This window comes from Ostrea edulis, chromosome 4 (genome assembly GCF_947568905.1).
Source record: "Ostrea edulis chromosome 4, xbOstEdul1.1, whole genome shotgun sequence".
Classification (NCBI taxonomy): domain Eukaryota; kingdom Metazoa; phylum Mollusca; class Bivalvia; order Ostreida; family Ostreidae; genus Ostrea; species Ostrea edulis.
Window position 1 is genome coordinate 12,072,458 of NC_079167.1, and position 27,857 is coordinate 12,100,314.

At 43.2% G+C, this 27,857-nt stretch overlaps 1 protein-coding gene across 1 annotated transcript; it reads left to right on the forward strand.

Annotated features, from left to right (window-relative positions):
• Nucleotides 1–13,185: 13,185 nt before the first annotated feature.
• LOC125667991 (uncharacterized) lies at nucleotides 13,186–14,898 on the forward strand. The gene is made up of 2 exons (XM_048901715.2): nucleotides 13,186–13,630; nucleotides 13,733–14,898. Exons 1-2 carry the CDS (start codon nucleotides 13,186–13,188, stop codon nucleotides 14,896–14,898), a joined length of 1,611 nt encoding a protein of 536 aa, XP_048757672.2.
• Nucleotides 14,899–27,857: the final 12,959 nt, after the last annotated feature.

The window sequence follows — 27,857 nt, forward strand, 5'->3', positions numbered from 1 at the left end:
AATATGGATGAAAAATTCTCGAAGAGACGTAAAAACAATTAATCATCCATTCTATAATTATATCAAGATTTTATTCCACCATGGACCCATCTTTCATTGTAATATAAATCGTGTTCTCCTAATGCGTTCTATGTTGAACAGTTTGCAGTGTACTCCACAATATATTATGATATTGTCACATCATATACTGATACCATGTCAGGATAACGTCACAACATATAACGTAGGGAGCATATCACGTGCTAACATCACCACACCATATAGTAAAAGCGTCACATCGGATAATGGGTAAACTAACAACTCAACTTTATGACAAACGGGATGATTTTAGCTTCTCCATCGTCAACTTCCCATATTTATGTAGCATTATTCCATTATCACCTGTATATGGTGTTTATATCTCTCAACTGATTCGATACGTAAGAGCTTGTTCTGATTATGGTCAGTTTTTAAATCGAAGCACGCTACTGACAAACAAGTTGATGGTGCAGTGGTTCCAACATTCTCGTTTAAAGCCAGCATTTCGCAAATTATATGGTCGTTATAACGATCTAGATTGTCAATACAACCTACAGTGTACCATTGGGTCAAATGCTGTCTGACGTATTTCATATCGATTGTTAGACCGTTCTTGGCACACTTGATTTTGACTACGGATAACTCCGTTTACCTGATCAAGATATAGGGCTCACGGCAGATGTGATCGGTCGACAGGGGATGCTTACTTCTCCCTGGCACCTGATCCCACCACTGGTATATCCAGGGGTCCGTGTTTGCCCAACGCTCTAATTTGCATTGCTTATAGGAGTTATGAGATGGATCACTGTTCGTTATCTTCACCACAACATGTAATGATGACGTACGCTCGTGGTTAGGACGCTTGCAATGTCAACAGGGGATCCCGGGCTCAATTCTCGATCATGGCACCACGTCAAATCTGCAGCCTTAAACATAGGTAAGTGAATGGTAAAATTTTTAATCTCCTCCGCGGTAGTATTTGCTAACATTTATGTTCGTCTTTTTAATATCAGATACGCTATCGGTAATTCGGTACAGGTCCTTTACGGTCAGCCTTCTTTGTTGAGGATGAACTTGGAGTGACGTCATTATATTGTTGTTCTGTGGTTGGTTGTTTTATATCCCGTCAAGAACTTTTTACCCATAATGAGACGTCACCAGCTGTAGGTGAAGTATCACAAATTTAGATGGATGCTTAGCATTCACGGCTCTATCAATAAAATTTATTAACGTGTCAATGCCTTACGCGTATTTAAGTTGATATCGGAAAGACCTGTGACACTCTTTTCTAATTGCCGAGTTTTGCGAAGGAGCAATCACTACTTCAGTATTTTCGTCTTGGGTTTAACCGACGTGACCATGGTAGAGTGGGGACCTGAAATGAACACTCTAACAACATGCTACCGTAACCAGTCTCATAAATGGTTGTCTAGTTGTATATTGTTTAACGTCCAACTCGAGAAGTTTTCACTCATATGGAGACGTCATTGTTGCCGGTGTTGTAGCATAGACACTCCACCCCGAAAAAACGGACCCCAAGATAGATTTGGGGAAAAGGCGCCCCAGCATATCATTTTCCCCTAGGTACAAAGTCAGTATAGAGTTTCCCTCTCGGCGGAAAAACTGCCCTGGTATAGAATTTCCCCCTTCCTGTTTCCGGATTTCATCGACCGGAATCTTTTGTTATACGGTTATCTCTTTTTCTTTTATCAGGTAATGAAAACTTCCAGTTTAATCCTAAGCGTGCTCTTCCATTTGACCTAAGATTTTGTTTTGCAACATATTTTGAAAAACGTGCTGAAAGTGACTGGCACTGATCAATATCAGATTCCGGTAAGGGAGTGTTTGATTGAAATACTAAACTATAATATCCATTTCAGTGTTGTACTCCACCAAGTTTTACATGCAACATTAACTGGCCCAGTAGAATATCTGGAAGCTCCTGATTTCATTCAAGAACTACTGTATCTACTTGGGTAATTTTGATAAATGTATTAAAATTGAATTTCATTTTTCTACATGATGTGTTTTGTTTACTGTGAAATTTATTTTATAATAATAATAATACCATATTTATATAGCACCCTTTTCATACATTATGTACGCTCAAAGGTGCTTTACAATGCATATATACCTTACAATAGAAAGTTATACACACATCAAAAAGCAATGATATAAAAGGCGTTATCACATGTAAACAGTCCATAGCTGTACCTATTCTGATTGTACATATAAAACATGAAAATACAAGATACAATAAATATGCTAGATAAGAATAAACATCAGTTGCAGGGCGTATTAAAATAATAACAAGATTGCTACACGTAGCCAGGTCCCCCACCGCCGCAAAAAAGTTGAAGCACAAAGGTCCCATAACTCCTGTAAAATTTGTCGAATCAAAACGGCGGCGCAATATGATCAACTACATATGGTGACTAACAATCCTACAAAATTTGAATGAAATGCAGTGAGCAGTTTCGGAGGAATTGCGTCCACAGTGTTTCTATAGTGTAGCATATACAAATTCAACAAAGTTTCATAACTCCTGTAAAAATTGTCGAATCAAAATGACAGCGTAATATGATCAACTACATATGGTGACTAACAATCCTACAAAATTTGAATGAAATCCGGTGAGCGGTTTCGGAGGAGTTGCGTCCACAAAGTTTTCCTATAGTGTACCATGTACAAATTCAACAAACTCCAATAACTCCTATAAAATTTGTCGAATTAAAATGGTAGCACAATATGATCAACTACACATGGTGACTAACAATCCCACTAAATATGAACAAAATCCATTGGGCGGTTTCGGAGGAGTTGCGTTCACAAAGTGTTCCTATAGTGTAGCATGTACAAATTCAACAAAGTCCCATAACTCCTGTCAAAATTGTCGAATCAAAATTTCGGCATATGATCAACTACACATGGTGACTAACAATCCTACTTAATATGAACAAAATCTGTTGAGCGGTTTCTGAGGAGTTGTGTCCACAAAGTGAAGTGGGACGGACACCGGTATTTCTATGTCCCCTTCCGCGTTGCGGTGGGGGACAATAATAATGAAATACACACACGCACACACAGCATATAATATATCCGGTATAATACAAAATGGTACTCGAAAAGTAAGACACAGTCAAAACAGATAATGCGATGAAACAGCAAACACGAATGACTGAAATGATAGAAACTAGTCCTGGAAAACTTGATGTAAAAATGTGTTTTCAGTGACTTCTTGAACGCACACAGTGTTCTACAGTCCCTTACATGTTCTGGAAGGGCATTCCACAGTTTTGGAGCTATTGTTCTGAAACACCGATCCCCGTACGTAACGGTTCGACGTTTTGGAACAACTAGAGTGATTTATTGTTTTATAGGCCTAAGATAATATGACTAATCAATAAAAATTCTTATATCAAAACTGTTTACATCATTTCAAAACTATATACATTTTAGGGAAGTATAATGTCAGTAAATGTATCTGTTTTAGCGCTTTGCATGTCATCACCATTCATTCACGCTAATCTTGAACTTTGCCACTATTTTTCTGACAGTGCAGTTATGAATTACTCAACTTGCACTGACCCAAATTTCACGTTTTTGTTTGTACTAGAAAAGACATAAAATGCCAATGCGCCATAATATGTATATTTGCAGATAATAAGTGTCTAAATATAAATGAAATCATAGCCCGAAATATCTATCAAAGAATCAAGACATCTTTGATAACAATGTTGCGAACGTGCTTAACAGAATATGAAAAGGTATACATAACGAACAGCGATCAATCTCATAACTCCTAAAAGAAATACAAAATAGAGTTGGGCAACCACGGACCCCTGGATATACCAAAGGTGGGATCATGTGCCTAGGATGAGTAAGCATCACACCCGCTGTGAGACCTATAAGGTAAACGGAGTAATCCGTAGTCAGAATCAGTGTGCCAAGAACGGCCTGCCAATACACGTCAGACAGCATTTGACCCAATAGCAGGTAGTATTGGCAAGTTAGATCGTTATACATCGTCGGAAACCCACGGTTGATTATCCTTCGTTCCTCTCTCCATCATCCGTGGGTCCATTCATTCCTACTCGCTCGTTCTCATGAATAAATATTTTAAAATATCGTCCAATCAAAGTAATCGTTATAGTAATGAAACTCTTCTGTTTTTAAAGGTAGCGCTAACTTAACTTTGCTATCACAGCAATTGTATTCCGAAATTGGGCTGAAAACGTCTTTTTGATTGGACAAATTCGCTTAAGGTTTTCCATGAGCGCACTATCAAATTGCCACATTAATTATTTACGAGAGCGAGCGAGTAGGAATGAATGGACCCACGGGTGATGAAGAGAGGAACAAACCGTAATCAACCGTGGGTTTCCGACGATGACCGTTATAACGACCATAGAATTTGCGAAATGCTGACTTTAAACGAGACTGTTAAAATCCTTGTAACATCAACTTGTTTGTCAGTAGCTTGCCTACAGTACAAAAGTTATCATGTGCTGAACAAGCTCTTGCGTATCGAATCAGTTGAGATATATAAACACCTTATGCAGGTGGTAATGGAATATTGCTACATAAATATAGGAAGTTGACGATGGAAAAGCTGAATCATACCGTTTGTCATAAAGTTGAGTTAGGGGCCTCTGTAGCAGAGTGGTTAGAGCATTGCGCTCAAAATCACACGGCCTTTCACCTCTGGTCGGCGGGGGTTCGAATCCCGCTCGCGCCGGTAAGTGATAAAGTTTCCCAGTTTACTTTTGGAAGGTCGGTGGTCTCTTCCCAGGTACATTGTATCTGGGTTCTCTCTTCCACCAATAAAAAAAATTGGGCGCCAATAGATAACTGAAAAATTGGTGAGTGTGGCGGAAAACAATCAATCAAGTTGAGTTGTTAGTTTCCCGTTAGCATCTACATGTATTTGCAATAGAATATCTAAGTACGAAGCAGATGTGGAAGACACTGTGGTGTCTTTTATTTCGAGTTTTTCTATATAAAGAATCGGCATATGAATGAAGATGATCATTGTTGATAGATAAATGTCGATATATCTAAATGTCGAGTTGAAGGCCACAGCAAGATATATATTTTTTTCTCACGTAGAAGCTTTTGAATAAATATAGAATGAAGCAAACCCATGCAATTATACATGTAAATAATAATCAATGAAATTTGTTATTAATGCTATAAAGAGGTACATTTATTAAAAAAGGGGGTTACAAAAAAGAAACAACTGCTGTTAAAGTGTTATAGTTTAATGAAATAGATATGCGTTCATTAATATTTCGATATTCATAAAATAAACGTATATTTTTTTTTAAGATGTTGAAGTTGGGTTTACACGCTGAAAACTTTAAATTGCATATAGTAAATACTATATGCTTCCCAAAAGATTTTAACGATGGTCTATATCATTAGGATTTTCCGTAAAAAGTTGACTAAACGACTATACAATTAAAATATCTGAAAAGTAAGAGATTCACTGTATAAATAAAAGTAATTTAATTTTCCCATTGATTTAAATTCGAAATTTTAAATAAAAAACATTAACTTCTTCCCAACTTCACTATTTCATATGTTAGATATTAGTAAATAACGGCAAAGTCTTGAAATGTGTGAATGAATTTTGATATACCATTACACGATTTGAATATTAGTAATTGTCTTTTAAAAAAATAAGTTGATGATTGTGATACACAAGACCCTGCTTAAAAAAAACATTTCTGGGTCCGGATAAGCTAGAGAATTCTAGTAATAGAACTGGAAACGGATGCATAGCTAAAATGTAAGAAGGGGGGGGGGGGTACTGTCATTTAGGGGGAAATTGTATATACTGGGACGGTTTATCCTAGGGGGAAATTGGGCCCGGGTTAATTCTTCCTAGTAGAAAACTATGCCGGGCCCATCTTTCCGGGGGAATGTCTATCCCGGGTCCGTATTTCCCAGGGGGGGGGGGGGGGGTTTCTATGCTACAACACCGGTGAAGGGCTGCAAAATTTAGGCCCATACTCGGCGCTTACGACCTTTGAGCACAGAGGGATCTTTAATGTGATACGGGGCCTCTGCTTGCAGTCTCATTCGAAGGACCGCCCCATTTATTCGCCTCCTGTTCCTCTATCTCTAGAGATGAAAGACACCAAAATCCTCCACATCTGCTTCGTACTTCATCTCTCATCAAACTGATACGTTTTCCTTACTTCGTTTGGGAAAGTGAAAATAAAACTGAATCCCAAATAACCCAATGATCAATACACAGATATAAATATTAAGCAATGCGTAAATCTGAAAGTGCTTCAAATCAATATTAACACAATAATAGTATACATGTAGGTAATACTCTGTTCAGAACTCTCTTTGAAAATGATTGGGGGTCTTCGTTGAGAACAAAAAGAAAATCATCATTTATTATACTTAATGGTCTAGCAGCCATTAATCTAACTTTAATCCTTGATAATAGTCAACTAAATCAAATAATCGCCCAAAAATGACATTAACCGTAATATTAAACAACCTTTGGGAATTAAACTTATAATCAAAACCTCAACTTATGCCAGAGTATGCGTAGTTTATTCTTTAGCAAAAACAGAAACGTTAGACTTTTAGATATACAAACCCAATGATCAATGCTTCACACATGCGGACAGTTAATACTAATGAACGATTTAAGCTCCTTGGATCTTCTACTTCTATATTCATAGTTTCCATTGAAGACACTCGACCTTTAGCTTACATTCTATATAGCTTCTGTATAATACAGAGGATATTGGGATTGATGCATAACGCAGACATCAGAATATATGTTTTATACATATATACTTAACACTCTGCAATTATAAATTGACTGACTATTTATAATCATCATGTTTCTTACAGGAATTGGGCTGGATTGGTCTTTAACTTTAAAGAAAATGGTTGGACGTGGATCTGATGTGATGGTAGGGGAAAAATTCTGGTGTTGCTGAACTACTGAAAGAGTGCTACCCATCAATCATATCTGTTCACTGTCTTGCTCACAGGTATAACTCTCTCAGTGAATAATCTTTAATAGCCAGATAACCCTAACTGTAAGTTAGTGAAATCGACACCATAAATTGATATATTTGTAATTTAACAGTTGTGTTATGCATATTATTTTTATAAACACCAAAAGAAAATCCATAACGTGTATAATTGCTAATGATATTTAAAAATTTATATGTTAATATTGTAGGTTAGAGGTGCCCTAAAAAGATGCTTTGAAGGGGATCAAAATTGCCGAAAAGGTTGTCTCTGGACTTGTATTAGGCCTGTACTATTTCTACCACAACAGCCCATTGAACCGAGCTAACCTGAAAGAGTCTTACAGAGCTCTTGGAATAGACATGAAAATTCCCACAAGAGTTGGTGGAACAAGATGGGTGGATCATGTTTTGCTGGCCCTGAGAAACATGTTCCATGGATATGCTGCCATCAAACAGCATTTCTACCAGGTGCTTACTTTTGTAACAGTTTTTGTACTGTAATATATGAGATAAATGAGTTTGCACAAACTTTTTAAGTATAATACTATTGTACCATTCACTTAAGTATTGTCATATTGTTATGCCTGAATAATTTGGAATTATGTAGCTTGCATTTGGATCAGGCGGACAAGTTGTTGCAAAGAGAAAAGCCCTTGGTCTCTACAAGATTCTTGTAGACGACAACATAGTATTTGCAGCTTTTCTTCTCGACATTTTGTTCCTTCTGCACATCATGTCGAAAGCATTCCAGAGGAAAGAAAGTTGTGTGGCTGATTTGCATAGAGCTCTCAACTCCTGTCTTAGCTCATTGAGCAGATTTTCAGAGATGTAAGTTTAATCCAATTGTTTGATATAACCCAGAAAATTCCTTTGATTTGATATTTAAAAGTGTGGCAGTGTTTAATGGATATTCTTGAAATAGATCTAGAGATGGAGCCTTCTTGACAAAGCTGAAGTTAGGTGATATGGGACCTGTGGTTTCAAGTGAAAATTTGACATCATTCACAAAAGCAAAATTTACACTGCTTGAAAATTTAAGAAACACTTTGGAACAAAGATTTAAGGATACAAATATTGGAGTTGTAAAAGCTTCAATAATTGTAGACTTTAAATGTTGGCCAGAGAAGGATTCTGAAAATAAATGGGAAGGTGTGTTACCTTAACTTGTGTTACTTTTTAAGTATTTTAGAGTAACCCTTTTTGTTTTGTTTTCAAGTAGTTTCTTTGAAATTTTTGCAGTTGTGTCCCTATTAAAAGTGACTAACATTTAAGCATATTTTTTCCCCTTAATTTGTTCTACTAACTTTATTCAAGTTTCATAATACTGTAGTATCTGGGGAGTCGTCCCCAGTACGACCTGTTTGGCAGACAGCTTCCAGAGCTCGGATGACAGTTCCCGCCAAGAGGCATCCTTATACGAAAGCTCGTCGGAGATAGACGTATACATAGAGACTAGACGAATAACAGTTTAGAAGTAAAGGAATTCTTACAGCGTTATGTTTAGGTAAGTCTGTGGGTTACTCACGGGTTTACTGGGTCATCAATACCCTATAAATACTATATTGGCGCCCAACTCGAGGCCACAGGCTTATCGGTGATTTGACAGTTTGTTGTTTCTTCACACTACGCTGGTCAGCCGCCATATTGGCGGGAAGTCTCAGTTTGACTTGGAAATTATTTTTTTTCACTTTGAATTAAATTAAGATTTTTGTGATTATTTTAGGATTTAATATTTAATTACAGAATCAATTTAGATTATTGACATTTGCATTTTTGTATATTTGTGCATTGTTGTGTATTATGGATACATCTTTTGATGAAGCGTTGTCTGGATTGGGCTTACGAGCCCACCCAGACACCCCCGCGTTCACGCGTCGTGCCCCTACGCTGTCGCAGTTAGCCTCAGGTAGAGTTGATAACCCATGGGGTTAGGGGGGGGGGGGCTTATGACGGTATGTCAGGCCCTGGGTTAGAGCCATATTCCCAAGGTGGATCCTTGGTTGGCGGCGATCCCTTTGTCACGCCGTCCTTGCCTTCCTGTTTAAGAGAGGGGGTGGTAGGTTGAGGGGCGCCCCAGGAGGGGGAGTGAGGTTCTCGGACACTCTACTTGGTTCTAGGGAGGGGGACAGCCCAGAATGGGGTATACGGCGCAGGTGGAACTCAGCAGAGAATCTAATTGGCCTAGATTCACCCAGAAAAGGTTCTGGACTTAACACTTCGTGGTCTAGGGATAGGAATAGGTGGGAGGAGGATTTCTTGTCCCCCATGGGGGGGGGGGGGGTCAGTTATTCCTAACGTCTCGGCAAGGCCCACACCAGGTAGGGGGGATGGTTTCGACTATGGATTTAGTTCAGGGACTTTCCCGGAACATCATACCCCCTCCCTGCATCCCTATGCTCCAGGGTCACGGAGGTTTTCGGCCCCACTCCCTCGCTCGTGGGCCGATGATCAGGCTGTAGGCCAGCTTAGTCAGAGTTTACCCCTGGGGGGCTTAGGTTCACGCTCACAGAGTCCCACTCCCAGACAGTATCCCCCAGTCGCCCCTTTTTCGGATCCAGGGATTTCCTATGGGAATTATCACCCCCCACAGGCCAGCCAAAGCTAAGACCTACTTACAGGGTCCCCACCCCCACATGCCCATCCTTCACATGTGCAAGACCCTTGGGCTGGGGGGAATACCCCCATCCCCAGCATTCGGTACCTCCCACACTTGGCGGTTACGCTAGCACACCTATGCCCTACCCTACCATGATGACTCCACCCTATCAACAGGGACCCTCCGCTTATCCTGGCACCACGGCCTGTGGGTTAGGGACGAGGGCGGTAGAGTACCTCACGTTCGGCCCCAGTGAGGTGTTCCCGACACACATGCCCCCTTCCTTGGACCGTTGGCCCAGGGGCCCGCTCCGGTGCCCCACCTCCCCACGCCCGCCCCTCAGTACCCTAGGGCTGGGGGATACGCGACGGGCACTGGAAGACACGCGCCTAAGTACAAGGATTTGCGGTATGATGGGAAAACCAGCTGGAAGTCCTTCCTGCACAAATTCGCTCGCATGGCCCGTAGCCAACAGTGGACCGAGCCTGAACAGCATGACCAGTTCTGCTTCTCCCTGGAAGGGACCGCCAGTGATTACTACACCCTGTTGATGGACACTGATCGCAACCTCTCATTGACCGACATCCTGAGGAGATTTGAGAAACGTTTTGGATCCTCAGCGCCAGACCTCTCACACCAGCTGAACTTCCAGTCAGCGTCCCAGAATGCAGGCGAGTCTTTGAGACATTGGGCAGATAGGGTGCTTACCCTGGCCACACAAGCCTTCCCATCCGTGCCAGATGTTCATACTCATGCCATTCCGCGGCTGTGTTATGGCGCCGAGGACCGGGACGCAGGACTCTATGCCCTGGATGGCCAGCCCAAGACGGTTGAGGAAGCTGTTGATCGAATGCAGTACTACCAGCATTCGAGGCAGACTAAGTCGTCAAAGCCTAGGCGGGATGTGAGGCAAGTGGCCCAGGAGGAGGCCCCCGATTCTGACAAGGAGCTCAAGGAGATGCGCCAGCGCCTTCAGGAGATAGAGAAGGAACTCCGAGGGCGGACCCTCTCTCCTCGGAGACCTTCATCGTCACCTTTGAGCGGCAATCGGAAGTCAGTCGATTGCTACAAATGCGGGACCATGGGGCACTTCAAGAGGGAATGCCCGGTTCTGAAGGGGAAAACTGAGGCGAACCAGGGTCAAGGGGCCACGGCCAAGCCTAAGGACGGCCACGAGACGCAGCAACGTTCGTCAGTACCACGAGGGCGGGGAGCCAAGACCCGCCAGTCACAATTTAGTGGAGGGCCTACGCAGCGGGAAGTCAGGGTGCTGACTCCAGAGCGCTCCCCAGTTAGGCCAGGGCCGTGCGACGCTCGCACGGGGACAAGTCGGTTTGCAGGAGGACACAGGCAGGCGCCCTCCTGCATGCGCCGCTCCAGGAAGGGCACACTCCAAGTGCGGTTCAAGGAGGCATCCGAGGAGGAGGAGGAGGAGGAGGAATCCGATGACTGGGTCATAGGGTGGGAGGAGGACAAATACGAGCCCTCTCCCAGGGACATGTTGTCGGGATTCAGGCTCCCTGAGGATATCGTGGTGCTGGAACTGCCCAGGTTTGGGGCAGAGAACCAGGGGGATGGGGAGGAATGTCCGGAGGATTCGGAGGAATTGCCGGATCAGGAGCCCTCGCTCATTCAGGAGGAGCAGGCCGGCGCGTACTTCGCGCTCAGGCCTAGGGAGTGCCCGGAGCCAGTTAAGGCGCAGGTTCAGCCCAAGGAGGAATGTGGGCTGGGGGTGGTCAGTGGCCAGGCGGAGGACGGGACAGTGGATATGCCATGCCGGCATGCGGGAGAATCCCATGAAGACTTGCCTGTGCCTATAGGGCAGATACGCCCAACCACCGGATTCATGGTTGAAATGGTAGTCCAGGGAGTCAGACTACAGGCAGTGGTAGACACTGTGGCGGAGGTGAGTGTGCTGTCCACCCGGGTCTACGAGGAGCTCGACCCCAAGCCTCCCATCAAGCAGAATGTGACCTTGGTTCAGGCAGGGGAAAACGCCCGGATGAGGGGCTTCATCATTGGCCCTGTGGCAGTTTGCTTGGGAGACACAGAAGATAGCGTCGACCTGTATGTGGCTCCCCTGCAGGACCAAATGCTGCTAGGTATGGAGTTTTTGCATCAGCAGAAGGCTCACTTAGACCTGGAGCATGGCACCATGACCTTGGGAAAGGAGAAGGTCCCTATGACGTTCGGACGCCCAGGAGGGGGACAGGAGGCCCAGGTTTCGGTAACCAAGTCTATCAGGGTCCCAGCTGCCTCAGTCGTCCTATGCCCTTGTCATTTGGATAAGGAGTTGGAAGACTTCGTAGTCAGCCCTCAGATCACACGACTCTCGAACGTATTACTGGTGCCGCACACCTATCACACGGGGGAAAGGTCAGCAGTGACCTGCATTATCAACGCCTCGGACGAGGATGTGTCCATCCCAGAGGGCAGTGTGATAGGCTCAGCCTCGGAGGCCGGATTTCGGACGCCGACTCCGGACTATGTCCGGAATGTTTGCAGTGTGGCTAATCCCCACACTGATTCGGGGGCTGAGGTCCCCGAACACTTGAAGGCCCTCCTTGATCGCTCGTCCAAGGAACTGACCCCGGAGGAGCGACGGATGCTCGCAGACCTGCTCAACAAATTTCAGGACGTCTTTGCTACGGGGGAATTCGACTTTGGCAATTTCACGGCTCTGGAGCATGAGATTGACACAGGTGAGGCTCGTTCAGTTAAGGAGAGGATGAGGCGCACCCCGTTGTTCTTCGTGGACGAGGAGAAAGCACATCTTAAGATGTTGAATGCAGGTGTGATCCAGCCCTCGGTGTCAGAGTGGGCCTCCGCCCCTGTGCTGATCAGGAAAAGGGACGGGCAAGTTCGGTGGTGCCTAGACTACCGTAAACTCAACGACGTGACCCGGAAGGACGTATTCCCATTGCCCCTCATTGACGAGTGTCTAGACACTTTAACTGGCAATGTGTGGTTCTCGAAGCTCGATGCCAACTCAGCTTTTCACCAAATCAAGATCAGCCCTATGGACAGGAAGAAGACCGCCTTTGTCACGAAGTACGGGCTCTTCGAGTTTGTTCGTATGGGATTCGGATTGTGCAATGCGCCGGCGACTTTTTCCCGTGCCATGAGCCTGGTGTTAAGGGGACTCACATGGAGTATAGTCCTGGCCTTCCTGGATGACGCCTTAGTCCTCGGTAAGGACTTTCAAGGTCATTTGGACAACTTGAGAGCGGTATTCCGGAAATTCGACCTGAAATTCAAGCCCAAGAAGTGTGAGCTGTTCCAGACTAAGGTTGAATTCTTGGGGCGCCAAGTAAGCGGGAAGGGTATTGAGATGGGGGACACCTACATCGCAGCAGTGAGGGAGTGGGCTCCCCCAACCAATGTTAAGGAGGTAGAAAGGTTCCTGGGGTTTGCGAACTACCATCGGACCTTTGTAGCTGGGTATGCCCAGTTAGCGAGCCCGCTTTATCAGGTGACAGGGAAAAAACCCTTTGAATGGGGTCACGAGCAGCGGTCATCATTCCACGTTTGAAGAAAGCACTCACTAGTCCGCCCACACTGGCCATGCCTATAGCAGAGGGGATGTTTGTATTGGATACGGACGCGTCAGGGGAGGCCATAGGGGCTGAGCTCAGCCAGATTCAGGATGGGGTTGAGAAACCTATAGCTTATGGAAGCCTTGGCCTGAATAGAGACCAGAGGAAGTACTGCACTACACGGCGGGAGCTACTGGCGGTTGTGAGGTTCACTTGCATGTACCGCCACTACCTCCTGGGAAGGAGATTCAGGGTCAGGACAGACCACCATAGTCTCATTTGGCTGCTGAACTTCAAGTCCCCTCAGGATCAGCTAGCCCGCTGGCTAGAGGAGCTTAGCCAGTACAATATGGAAATACAGCACCGCCCAGGCCGGCATAATATCAACGCTGATGCTCTATCCAGATTGCCACACTCATCTTGTGCCTCTGGCGCCGCTTTCGCTATTCATACCAGCGATCTGCCCTGCGGAGGTTGCCTGTAGTGCACGAAGGCTCACCAGTCATGGAACACCTTTGTGGAGGAAGTTGATGACGTGGCTCCACTCGCCCGCCCGGGTACTTGGACTTACTTAGAAGAGCCTTCGTCGGACGAGGAAATTGACTTGGCTGAGGACTCGGCTATCAACTTGGCCCAGTGCAAGCCTGGAGTCGTTCCGGAGGGCCACAGCCCTGAGGTTAGTGAGGCGGCATGGAACTATGTCTCCCGAGAAATTCTCGGGCCACCAAGCCAGATAGTGGACCTTGAGAGTGACAACACGGCATCTGGTCCGTTCAGAACCCAGGTACGGCTGCTCACCAGTCCTCAGATACCAGCTGTTGTTAGGACACTCACAGATACTGGCAGTGGTTCCCTGTCCCTCGTAGGCATGACCGCAGACGAGATGATGCAGAGCCAACAGCAGGATGCGGACCTGAAGCTCTTTGGCCAGTGGCTGTCAACTGATGGAGAGCCGGCGGAGGGAGAGCTGTTCCTAGCAAGCCCGACTTTGAAAAATTGGATTGATAGGGAATTTTTCATGAAGGATGAGGAACAAGTCCTTTGGAAGTTGGTGGGGGAGGGAGAGTCGAGGAGTCGGCTATTGGTAGTCCCCCGGGAATTGAGGGAGGAAGTTCTCAGGTTGTGCCACGACGTCCCTGCCTCAGGCCATCAGGGAATCAGCAGGACTAAAGCCCGTCTTAGGGAGCGCCTTTTCTGGTATGACATGATGGGGGAAGTAGAGGGCTTTGTGAGCACTTGTGGGCCCTGTAGCAGGAACAAGCATCCCCAGCGACACGCGCGAGCAGAGATGATAAAGTATCATGTCGGAGCTCCCATGGAGAGAGTGCACTTGGACTTTCTGGGCCCACTGCCCAGGACTGACAGTGGCAACGAATACGTGCTTGTTATGGTGGATCTATTTACTAAGTGGGTCGAGTGTGTACCACTTCCCTCCCAGACAGCTGAAGTGACCGCCTCAGCAGCAGTGAACCAGTTCTTTGCCAGGTTTGGCTGCCCGTTCCAGGTATTTACTGACCAAGGGCGCAACTTCGAGAGCAAGCTCTTTGCAGCAGTCTGTGAGCTCCTGAAAATCCATAAGGCACGGACAACCCCTTACCGACCCTCGGCCAATGGCCAAGTAGAGCGGTACAATCGGACGTTAATGGATGCTGTCAGGTGCTACATAGACAAGGCTCAGAACAGCTGGGACATACATTTGGCACAGATAGCAGGCGCCCTGAGATCGTCTGTGAACCTTTAGCACAGGGTTTACTGTTAACAAGTTGATGTTAGGTCGGGAGAACGACAAACCCGGCAGACCTGATGTATACCCCCCCCCCCATACGAGGCGAGGACCTAGACTTAGAGGACTATGTGGTGAACCTGGAGAAGTCCCTCCAGGCAGCCCACGAGATCGCCCGAGCCCGACTTCGGACTACCGAGGAGCGCATGAAGCGTGACTACGACCTTAGGGTCAGGTTTCGGGCCTATCAGGAGGGGGATACAGTCTATGTCCTGGACACAGCCACCGTGAAGGGGAAATGCCGTAAGCTCAGCCCCTCATGGAAGGGTCCAGGGCTGGTGGTCCAGAAGCTCAGTGCTCATCTCTACCGAGTAAGGACCAAGACGACGGTTATGCTGGTCAACCATGACCGCATGAAAAAGTGCAAGGACCGTGACTTACCTCGCTGGCTTGCCAATGCCCGGGAGAGGTACTTAGCTGAGAAGGGCTCATGTCAGGCCACAGGCGAAGGGGTTCATGCCAGAACCCCCACCGGGACAGTGTCAGAGCCGGAAGGCATCCCAAGGACACAGGACCCTGCAAGTCTCCAGGATCCAGAGGTTGCACAGACTCCCCCGGAGGAACCAACCCCTACTCCGAAGCGTAGACAGGGAAGACCGCGTAAACATCGCGTGCCGTCACCGGCTCCCCCGAGTACCCCTTCGGGGAAAACGCGCTATTGCCTCTGCCGCCAGGCGGACGATGGCAAACTTATGATCCAGTGCGATAGGTGTGAGGAGTGGTTTCATGGGAAATGTGTGGGAGTGACTCTGGAAGATGCAGAGAGGTTAGATAGTTATGTGTGATCCCCTTGCTCCTGTAAGGGTACGGGTGGCTCACCCCTTCTTCTTTCTCTTTGCAGGAGACAACGCGACGCTGAGTCGGAGGGGGTCCCCCCCCCCCAGGAGCTGGAGGCGGGAGCGGGCACGCTCCCAGAGGGACGACTCCTCGTCCCAGAGCGGGAGGAGGCGGAGGGCCACTCCGCCACCCCGCAGGCCCAGCCCGGTAAAGATAAGGGAGGACTTTGCGGACCCTAGGGATGAGGGGGTTCCCAAACCCCCTAGCCCCCACCACAGTCGGGACTCGGAGTGCCCCCTGCTATGTGGGGTGGCTACCCGGAAGCTCCGGCAGCATGTGACCCTCACTCACTTGTCGCCGGTCTTCCGGCGTGGCGTCCCCCCCCCTCCCGGGAGGTCTCGTCCATCCGGGAGAGGATTTTGAAGTGGTTGGCCAGGACTCTCCTCGGCAGGGGTGCATGGCCCAGGACAGGCTGTCCTGGTTTGCACTGGGGACTAATTCGGAGGTGTTCCCGGACCCCCGAGGTGGCCTCACGCCAGATCTGGTGGAGGCCATGGATAGCCTGTGCCGTAGTGTGGGGGAAGCCCCTCCCCCAGTCTACGAGTTGCGCGGGGATGTCCACCCCGCGCTCCTCCTCCATTGGAGGGCACAGGCTGTCCTGCTGACTAAGGTCGACCCCTGCTCGAGGGCGGCCTACAAGAGGTTGGCCGCCAGCGAGAGGGTCGGTCGCAGGTGCTTGAGGGACTTCTCTATGAAGCCCAACTCGTCGGGGGGGTCCCTCACGCGCCAGAACGAGGCCCTCCTCGGGGGCTCCGGCTCCAGGGACCGCTGCTCCCTCGGTGCCGCCGGTAGCTCCTGAGGAGGCCCCGTTCGTCCGCCAGGAGCCTAGAGATGCCTCCCCCTTTTCGGATGATGGGCCTCCCCCTTGAACCGATTCAGCCCGAAGGGTGGGAGTTCGACTCCGAAGAGGAGGAGCCGGTCGAGTGGTACCTCTTGGACCAGAGATGGTCGAGGGGGGTGCCACCGATCAGCATTGGGGTGAGGGGGATTCGTCCCCCATGCTCGAGTTCGGGCAGAGCCCCTTGGACGGGGATATAGGGGGCTCTCCGGTCGGTGGGGAGGAGTTCCCTAGGCCACCTCCTTGGTTTGTTACCTCCCAATACATGATGGCGGAGATGCCTCGGGGTGGCATGGTGCCCGCAGGGTGACCCTGGCGGTGATCCAGGAGTGGTAAGTCGCTCCTGGATGTTTTCCCTGGTATTGGGGGGAGGTCGCTGTTTAGTGTGAGAGCCAGGGGTGACCCTGGTCCACATGGGGGTGGATTTTATGGGGGGGGGTTCCCTTTACCACCGGGCAGGGGTGCATGGCCCAGGACAGGCTGTCCTGGTTTGCACTGGGGACTAATTCGGAGGGTTTCCCCGTCAGAAGTTTAGGAGGTGTGGGTCACAGGGTATCCCTGTTCCACACCGGGTAGGGACCTTAGAGGTCTCCGTTAAATTCTTCCGGGAGTATGCCCCGGTCCTCTCTTTGCCGGAGTTTTCCGGCGTCCTCGGATAAGTCTCTCCGAGGGGGCGTGGCGCGCCCACCTTGATTACTGGTTAGACCCATTTCTCCGTCCTTCAGAGAAAACGGGGGGGGGGGAGTGTAGTATCTGGGGAGTCGTCCCCAGTACGACCTGTTTGGCAGACAGCTTCCAGAGCTCGGATGACAGTTCCCGCCAAGAGGCATCCTTATACGAAAGCTCGTCGGAGATAGACGTATACATAGAGACTAGACGAATAACAGTTTAGAAGTAAAGGAATTCTTACAGCGTTATGTTAAGGTAAGTCTGTGGGTTACTCACGGGTTTACTGGGTCATCAATACCCTATAAATACTATAATACGATAAGTCACTTTATACAAGTATATCAGAACGAAATCTAGTTATTTATGCACATATTAAACTTGATTATGATGAAACAGTTTGATTAACTACTGTAACACTTTTTAATATATGATTAATTTACGTACACGTTATCACTTTGACTATTAGTTAACAATACTACTGCATTAGTTATTGTAGAGTTTTGTGATTATCATGTCAGATACCATATAAGTTTTACATCAGCCACCACATATTTCCATGGAGACTTGGTCAATGCAGGGTTTGATGCTGATGCCGTCTTTCATGAGTGGGTTTTTTAAAAATCGGATGTTTATGGAAGGTAATCCATTTGTAAGGAAATATGTCAATGACCCATTAAACAATCATGAATGTAGTATGGTAGCAATGGTTGTTTTTACACATTGTGAAATTTGTGTTTACTTTATTGACATCTAGCTTCCCTTTTATTCAATAAGCTTATTTTGGTATCTTTCCTCTTGAAAAACTTAGTCTTCAATACTTAAATTATATACTCATTTATATACTTGAATTCAAACTCATTATATGAATCATGAATTCATGTGTAATTGATTCTATCATCTACTTCTTATAAATATTTAGGTTCGACCCAATCCCTGCAATCCATCAATGGAATCAGCAATCAAATGCAACAAGGAGGCCCTAGTTTAATGACAAGAAAAGGGTAATATTCAGTTTAGCGCAATGAATAAGATGAGTTCAAAATATTAAAACCTTTGATTACTGCAATTCAGTCTTGATGTTGTACATTAATATTAAGATAAATTGTAGTTTATAAGAATATTATTTACCACCTATTAGACACAGCAGACCCAAGTACAAGGAGGGGAAAGGAAAAGATGCAGGACAGAGACCATAGAAATTCTGTACGAAACAGAGAGTGAAAGAGTGGAGAGTGAGAGAAGTTCAAGAGGGAATGAAGCTGAGAGTCCGAGTGAGACTGACAGAGAGGTTGAGGAATGTTACAGGGAGCATGAGAGTGAGGATGAGGATATGGAAGACAGCGAGACAGAAAATGATGGGAGTGAAGATAGAGTAAATGAGATTTTGTTATTAGAAACTGAAACTGAAATGCAATAAAATCAAAGTAATAACTTTAACTTTTCATTTTGTTTGGGCAACCTAAAATTCATTTAGGCAACCTGAGATCAGTACCTAGGTTGCCCGAATGGCGAGTCCAAATTTTGACGAGTGTCGAACCCTGTGAAGGCATCATCTCAGACACTTTAAACTTCCTCACAGTGATAAAAATAAAAAATCCTCAAATACATAACCACTTTAGAAAAGAACTTCAAATTTCCAGTGAAGTAAATCCCCTAAAATCTATCTATTTTTGACCCAAAGATCTCAAGTGATTTTATGTGTCCATTACCATCGGGGTGATCACGTGATCTCGTCATGTACAAAAAATGGTGAATTTCACAACCTAGGATATTGACTCTAAGATGAGTCCATTAGTCATATATTTTAATGTTAATACACACATTTATATATTATGTAAAGCCTTTCATCAGTGTATGCACTTTTAAGAGCATTGAAGTTTTGAGAACACTTATTTTATACTGCTGCTGAACATTAGGATTTAGCTTAGATATTCCGAACAGAATTTTTTTTTCTAGATTTCATAGCCTTTGGGAGTCCCGTGGGGATCCGGGTTAGAATAAGTCCTCAGCTGAAGGAGTTCTCCAGATACTAATTTAAGGTTTCGTTGTAGCCTTTCTTAAATTGTAATTCCGCTAGCTGCAAATATCTTTTCTAACCCATTTCATCACAAAGTTCATGAGGAAGACGATTTTCTCTTGGAAATTGTAAGGATTGTTTAGTATTCTGCTATTTTGTTAGCAACATTAATGTTCATGAATGATCGATTGATAGCTGCTCCATCCATTAATGTAAAAGAGCATGAAAACCCAGACATCTGCAATCTGTCCACTGCATCCTAAAAAGACACATGTAGCGCTGTATTTGGTCGCTCATGAAATGGGCAAATGGAAGTAGAAAACATGTCAATCCTATGAATACAAATTGAAGGACGTGATTACAAGTTTCCCCTCTCTTGTATGCCTGTCCTCGGTGTTTCACGCGAATTCATCTTGTCCACAAATTCTATTAGTTCTACCCCATCTCAATTTGTCCTATCTGTAAATCGTGTCTTATAGACGTTTCATCAAACACAAATCCACCTAAAAGCCTTCTTTGGGAATTTGTAACCTTGTGGCCTTATTATACATCCACACAAAGATTTCAGTGGTAGAATCCAACCCATTTCTTTTAACACAGTTTTTGTACATTATCTACAATTTTGTAGATGGTTGTACTAACATTTGACTTTTTCCTAACATTCATAACTTTAATAGGACTTCGCTTATATATATCCAAATATATGGAAATGGTTTCCTTTGACCATCCTTTTAAATTAATCCGACTCAGAAGCAATGTTAACACGCTTTCGCATGCAGCGGGATTTTGTTTGAAATATCTATCTCCGTTACACATTGATCTGCACTATCAATTTCTTGTTATCTTACCAGTAGGGATCCGGGTTAGAATAGGTTCCAAGGTTCCTTGTTTGTCGTAGAAGGCGATTAAATGGGGCGGTCCTTCCAATCAGACCTCAAAAACGGAGGCCCGTGTCACAGCAGGTGTAACACGATAAAGGCCGTAAACGCCGAGCATAGGCCTAAAATTTTCAGCCCTTCTCCGGCATTGATGACGTCTCTATATGAGTGACAATTTCTTGAGAGAGACGTTAAACAATGTAAAATCAATCAATCTTGTTATATCCTACTTTTCATTTGATATCTAGCCATTTTCAGCAGATAGACATTTTTTAACATGTTCTAATGTGTTGCTTCTAAAGTAAAAGCCCGCTACCTAAAGTTGGAGGTATATTTCTTTTTGTAAAAGAATTCTCGGTTGTTGTTGTGGGTTTTTTTTTCATCATCTGGGTGATAACCAAGTTAATCTATTGTTTGGAATCCACTGCATGTGGTTGATTTTAAAGTAGTTATTTTCACACCTTCATATTGTTATTTTTTCAATTATTTTCAAAATAGTTTCTATACCCTCTCTAGAGCAGACATGCTTTGGATAAATATTCAAGGATGATAAATCTATTTTCTGATTTGCACATTTTAATTCCCATACATTATATCCAAGAAAGAGATGCTCTAGTTAGTCCCCTACCAACGAAGTCAAAGGGGGCTTTGGGCTTGTGCTCCGTCTATCTGTCCGTCAGTCCAGTTTTCCGCACGTTTTTCTCTGTTCTTGAAGGTATTTTTTTGATATTTGGTACGCTGCTTTGCCATAACAAGTTACAGATCAAGATTGAATTTGGTCCCTGTCCGTTGATTTTTCACTTAGTTATGACCGTTGGACTTTAAAAAAAATAGCATGAATTATCAGGTTTCCAGACTTCTTGTGCTTGCTATTGATATTTGGTTCGCTGCTTTGCCATAACAAGTTACAGATCAGGTTCGAATTTCGTCTCGGTCCGTTGATTTTTTTTTTTATTAAGTTATGGCCCTTGGACTTAGAAAAATAGCATGAATTGTTAGTTTACATCCAATTTTCTTACCTCTTTAGATAAGAGTACTACAGCCTTTAAAACTTCTAGCATAGTAATACAACAATATAACTAAATTATTCATGATCACCTACATGTCACAGTTTATTGACTGACCTAAACCTATTTATAAATTTGTCTTTTATCCTGGTCTAGTCTCTATTCGAATAGTAGTTGATTTCCAACCATCCCTATCCTGGTTCCCCAATTGTCCCCTCTACCATAACCTACATAATGAACTTTGAATGTTGTTGTGGTACAGTAATTTTTGTAACCGGTAGGGGACCATGTATTGCCATGCAATACTCTCAGAATGCTTCTTTATAGTATAGTTGCTGCACTTGTACGGGGTCCTTGATATGCATGTTATTTCATTTCCTGGTGATTTCCGAAACAACTTCAGATTGTATATTATATTCTCGAATGCTGTTAAAATTCAGTACAGTGTTTTCATTCAAAGACGAAAGTCTCCATGTGAAAGGTCTTTCATATATCTGATTTTTTCTCAAGTTTGGATATTTGTAAATACAACGTGTAGATTCTTGGAAAAAGAATAGGTCTTCAGTACCGCTCGCTTGTCGCTGGAAGTGACTAAATTGAGCGGTCAGACCTTCGGATGAGACCGCAAAAACCGAGGTCCCGTGCCACATCAGGTGTGGCACGATAAAGATCCCTCCCTGCTCAAAGGCCGTAAGCGGAAAGCATAAAAACAATCTCTAGTTTTTCATATTTACTTTGAGAAACGAAGATTTAGAATGGAGTTGGTCTTAGTTTGTTAAAAAGTAAGTTTAATACAGCTCTCTGAAATTACTGGAATTATTTTATGGATATATTATCAGTTGTTATTGCAATTACTGCAAGGTGAAGATAACGAACAGTGATCAATCTCATAACTCCTGCAAGCAATGCAAAATAGATAGTTGGACAAACACTGACCCCTGGACACACCAGAGGTGGGATCAGGTGCCTAGGAGGAGTAAGCATCCCCTGTTGAATCTACTGGTTAAATCTACTAGTCATAGAACTACAGTGTAGTCATAAAACAAGTACAGAAGAACCACCATAAAATGGCAGAAATATTGTCATAACGGCGTAAAACCGCAATCAATCAATTAGCAATTAATTATTTACTTCCATACGAAAAACAACAATGTTTTAGCTATTGTTTCTATGTAAAGAAATGTCATGAAGTATGCGGGAGGAGGGACTTCGAATGTGGCAGTTCATTTAAGTAGACATCACCCTGTTTTGGTGAATACGCGGAATTCGACTGAGCTCTCGCAAGTTTAAGACAACTTTGTTCCTTCTAAGCTAACGTTGTTGGTTTTTTTAATGTTAACAAATAAACACGAGTGGCAAAAAATTAACAATTACCGCTATGTTTGAATACACCTAAATGCAGTCAGCATCGGCTAAAGAAACCGTACCAACTTCTACTAGGACTAATTTCCTCAGCGATATTCGCTGACTGAATTAACTAGAGGTCATTACCAGCTATCAATTCTCTATCACTCATTCTTCTTAGGGCTATCGCTTTGAGCTGGTGGCTTGGGAATGAAACAATGTTTCCATGTGTTTTAAAGAATTCAAAATGCTTGCTCCGTGTTCCATTTACATATGTAGGTATTTTTCTCTACCACAGGGAACATTTTTACAGCTTAAAGGGCTAGTCTTAACAGAGAACATGCTAACAAACTAACGTTTTGAGAGAGAAATATGTTGTAAGGCTTCACAAGGTAATTGTCATTAAAATATAAGATCTGTCTGTTTCCATCAGTTGTGAATAGTCTTCCTGTGATATTATATTCATATTGCTAAGTCAGCAATATTTATTCTTTTAATTAACTGATTTTTAATTTTCTTCAAGAAATAAATAGAAACGTGCATTTTATCTCTGTGTTATGTTGATAGATTATGGAAATTCCTTATTTATTGTATGGTATTAGTGCAAGTTCCGTCTCTCAGCTTCTAAAGATAAAATAAACCACAGCTAGAATAATTTCACGAAAGAAGAAATAGAATCATATCACACCCGTACTTGCTACTTTACACCGGCTTCCCATCGAACAACGAATCCAGTACAAACTGATACTCTCCATAGTCAAGGTTTGAAAATAAACGGCACCACTTTATCTACAAGAACTCGTCAAAGTGTATATACATGTACCCTCTGAAAACTCGACTGGTCTTATCCAGCCATACGTAAGGACCAAGGCATTTGGAAATAGACGGTTTGATGTGTCTGGCGCTGCTCTGTGGAACACATTGCCTGAAACAATGAGATCCGAAACGAATTTAACTCAATTTTAAGTGTTTAAAAACTTTTCTTTGAAACAAAACCCACACTACTCTTAGATCTTTATTCGTTTTAATATATTTACTTACAATGTTGTATTTGTTTTACATGAAAATCTTTAAAATTCCATATGTTCCAATTTTTTTTTAAAGCTGTATGGTCCGAATTACAATTTTTTTCCCATCTCGTAGAAACGCTATTCAATCATCGCACGTATGTAGTTATGAGGCTATATGACATATCATACATTATTTCACCTGTTTTAACCAAAATTATTTGATTTTAAATCGATGTTTACAAATAATCGCGTCACTCTGCCATTTCAAGTGACAGTCACGTGACCAGTTCAAACTTTCAGATCATCGGTGGTCTTATCTGTGTAAAGCTGTGTCTTTTGTTACAACAGTACCGTGCCATAAATTTAATAGAAATAAAAATATCAAATACTTCTTAGTAATTCGTTGTTTTACGCTCTTTCACCCTTAAAACTAGACAGTTACGTATGAGTTAATAGATCAAGACGATCCTATTGTATGGCTGCGAGGCTTGGAAAACCACCAAACACCTTATCAACAAGCCACAAGTCTTTATCAACAAATGCCTTAGACAAATACTGAAGATTAGATGGCCTGAAAAGATAACCAACGTGGATCTATGGGAGAAGGCCAAACAGCAGCCCATAGAGTCGGAGCTTAAAAAACGGAAATGGAGCTGGATAGGCCACACTTTACGAAAGCCAGCTAACTCTATCACCAGACAAGGTTACAGTGGAACCCTCAGGGAAAAAGGAAAGTAGGAAGGCCAAGAAACACCTGGAGACGAAATGTCCATGCAGAAATGGAGTCTGGGGGATATAGGTGGCAAGACCTGGCCAGACTGGCACAAAACAGAACCAGATGGAGGAGTGTTGTTGGTGGCCTGTGTACCACAGGCATAAGTAAGTAAGTAATAGATCATGTTGGGATTCCTCTGACGCGCGTTGGTCTATTTATAGACGTCTAACACTGTATAATTATCTATGTACCACACTATATTTACTTTCTAAATAATACTCTCACTGTTTTCTTTTACATTGAGTGTAACCTGTGTGGCTTAATTTATGTGGGAGAAACCAAGGGTTCACTTAATAAAAGACTATCGGGGCACAAATTTCAAATTAATAATGGTGGTAACCAACTTCTTTACAAGCATTTTAATGCACCGGACCACTCCATCTTGTCCATGAGGGTAAGGATTCTAGAAAAAATTTACCATCACACACACAATCCTACATTAAGCACCCCTTTTCGTAGACAACGAGAAGATCACTGGATCAGGACCCTAGGCACTGCATTTCCATATGGATGCAATGATAATGTATATGATGTGGGAAATTTGACTAGTCCACTAGGAAATAACGTTAATGTGATGGGACTTTTTCCCAATACCCAAAGACGAAAACGCAGTCACGGACATCGTTCATATAAAAGACCAAGTATAAATGATGTCACGTTTGATTCACTTTTGCCTCACGTCAACAGACAATTGGGTCCACATCATATTCGAACAAAACTTTACTCTATTCCATTGAGGGTTTTACATACGTTATTTGAAGAAGCTATGGCTATTCTATACTTGGATTTTTCAACACCTGAATATAGACTGAACTCTATGATTATGGATGTTGCCTACCACAGGCTCTATAAACCAACACGGACCATGGATGATATTCCTTCCAAATCATGCCGTCAGTTCCTAAGCTCAAATTTACAAACAAAGGAATAGATGCCGTCAACATAAGCTACATTCTTCGTCATAAAAGGGTTCAGTCGTGTATTCCAACTTATTTCAAGTTCGAGTCTACACCCTGTATTTCCTACAGCTATACTTCTACTATTGCATCCACACTTTTTAATTATAAACAAACTTTGCAGTGCTTAGATATAGACCATCTTATACGTAATCCACCAACATGTTCTTGTTCTTCATCTTCTTTCAACTACAGTCCAGCTGGACATGTCATTACTGGTGATGTTGATATAGTTGAAAATGAGGACCTCAAATCACTTATTCTTAAAGGTCCTAAATACAGAAAACCTCGGTCTTTTAATTGGCGACAGAACTGCATCTCTATTATGAGTTCTGTCGAAGATTATGCCAGACGATGGGCTAAATATGAAAAAGAAGAACTTGATACATTGTCAGAATGGGTTAAAAGCATAAGAAGGATATTAAAATCCCGCATTAGACACATGAAAACAAAAGTCCGTACCATCTATCCTTCTGTGTTTAGTAAACCAGAAGTGATAAAAGAATTAAGATAGGTTACATGAGGAATATGTTTTGGTTCCAGCTGACAAAGCTAGTAACAACATTGTCTTTGTTTGTAAGGCTCATTATTACAACTGTATTTTAAACGAACTTGGCATTAATTCCACTTTTGGTAATCATACTTATACTTCAACTGCCCTTTTAAAAGACGAAATTCTTCAAAACCATGCTTCAGTTTTAGACACATTTAATATTCCAGTCAATGGGTCGAATGAATATGAGTTACCCTACCTATACTGGATTCCTAAACTACATAAAAACCCTTACAAACAAAGATACATTGCTGGATCCAGTAAGTGCTCTACCAAGCCCCTATCTTTGCTCCTCACGCAAATGTTAACAGCTGTGAAGGAGAAACTTTAAACTTACTGTGCGACTACATATGCCAGAAGTTTTGTTAATCAAATGTGGATTCTAAAAAATTCTAATGAACTTTTAGTAAACTTGAAATCACAGAATTTTTCCCAAATCAATAGCATTAAAACCTATGACTTTTCAACACTACACACGACCATTCCTCACGATAAATTAAAGACTAGACTTTTTGACATCATAGACAGTTGCTTCTTCAACAAAAACGGAAATATTCATATCTAGTGATCAGTCATTCAAAACCTTACTTTGTTAAACACCACTCTGATTCCACGCACAAGTACTCTGAAGTTGAAATAAAAAATATGCTAGAGTTCCTCATTGACAATATATTCGTGGTCTTTGGTGATCAGGTCTTCCAACAGTCTGTTGGAATTCCCATGGGCACGAATTGTGCTCCTTTCTTAGCTGACCTGTTTTTATATTCATATGAAGCAGAATTTATTCAAAAACTTCTACGTGAGAAGAAAAAATCTCTCGCTGTGACCTTCAATTCGACTTTTAGATATATCGATGACGTTTTGTCTATTAACAATGATAGCTTTCATTCATATGTCGATTTGATATATCCCTGTGAGCTCGAAATAAAGGACACCACAGAGTCGTCCACTTCTGCTTCATACTTAGATATTTTATTGAAATTAGACATTTACGGCAAACTGACAACTCAACTGTATGACAAACGGGATGATTTCAGCTTCTCCATCGTCAACTTCCCACATTTATGTAGCAATATTCCATTATCACCTGCATATGGTGTTTATTTATCTCAACTGATTCGATATGCAAGAGCTTGTTCTGGGTATAGTCAGTTTTTAAATCGAGGTAAGCTACTGACAAACAAGTTGATGGTACAGGGATTTCAACAGTCTCGATTGAAGTCAGCATTTCGCAAATTCTATGGTCGTTATAACGATCTAGTTCGTCAATACAACCTCGCATTGGGTCAAATGCTGTCTGACGTGTTTCATACCGATTGTTAAGCCGTTCTTGGCGCACTGATTTTGACTGCGGATAACTCTGTTTACCTGATCAGGATATGGGGCTCACGGCGGGTGTGACCGGTCAACAGGGGATGCTACTCCTCCTAGGCACCTGATCCCACCTCTGGTGTGTTCAGGGGTCCGTGTTTGCCCAACTATCTATTTTGTATTGCTTGTAGGAGTTATGAGATTGATCACTGTTCGTTATCTTCACCTTGCATGCAGATGTTTTCAAGAATGTAATTAAGGGGAAGTTAATAACTCTATAAAGTAATTAATCTGCTTTAAAGTAATTATGTACTAAAATAATACATGAACATCGGGTCATACAGCTTTAACTCATTGATAATTTGTAAATTAGTTGTTTTTAATTAATTGATATATTTTGTACATTTTTAAATTTCTGTCATTTACATGTACATTTTTAAATATACATTGTACTCCTGCCCAGCGCTTTAGAGTAATTTTACCAGTAAACTCGAAATAAGAAACCACAGAGTCGTCCACTTCACTTTCATGCTTAGATATTTTATTCAAAGTAGATATTAACGGCAAACTAACAACTAAGCTTTATGACAAGTCAGGGTGATTTCAGCTTCTCCATTGTCAACTTCCCATAGTTATGTAGTAATATTCCATTATCACCTGCATATGGTGTTTATATTTCTCAACTGATTCGATACGCAAGATTGAATTGACTGAATATTGTT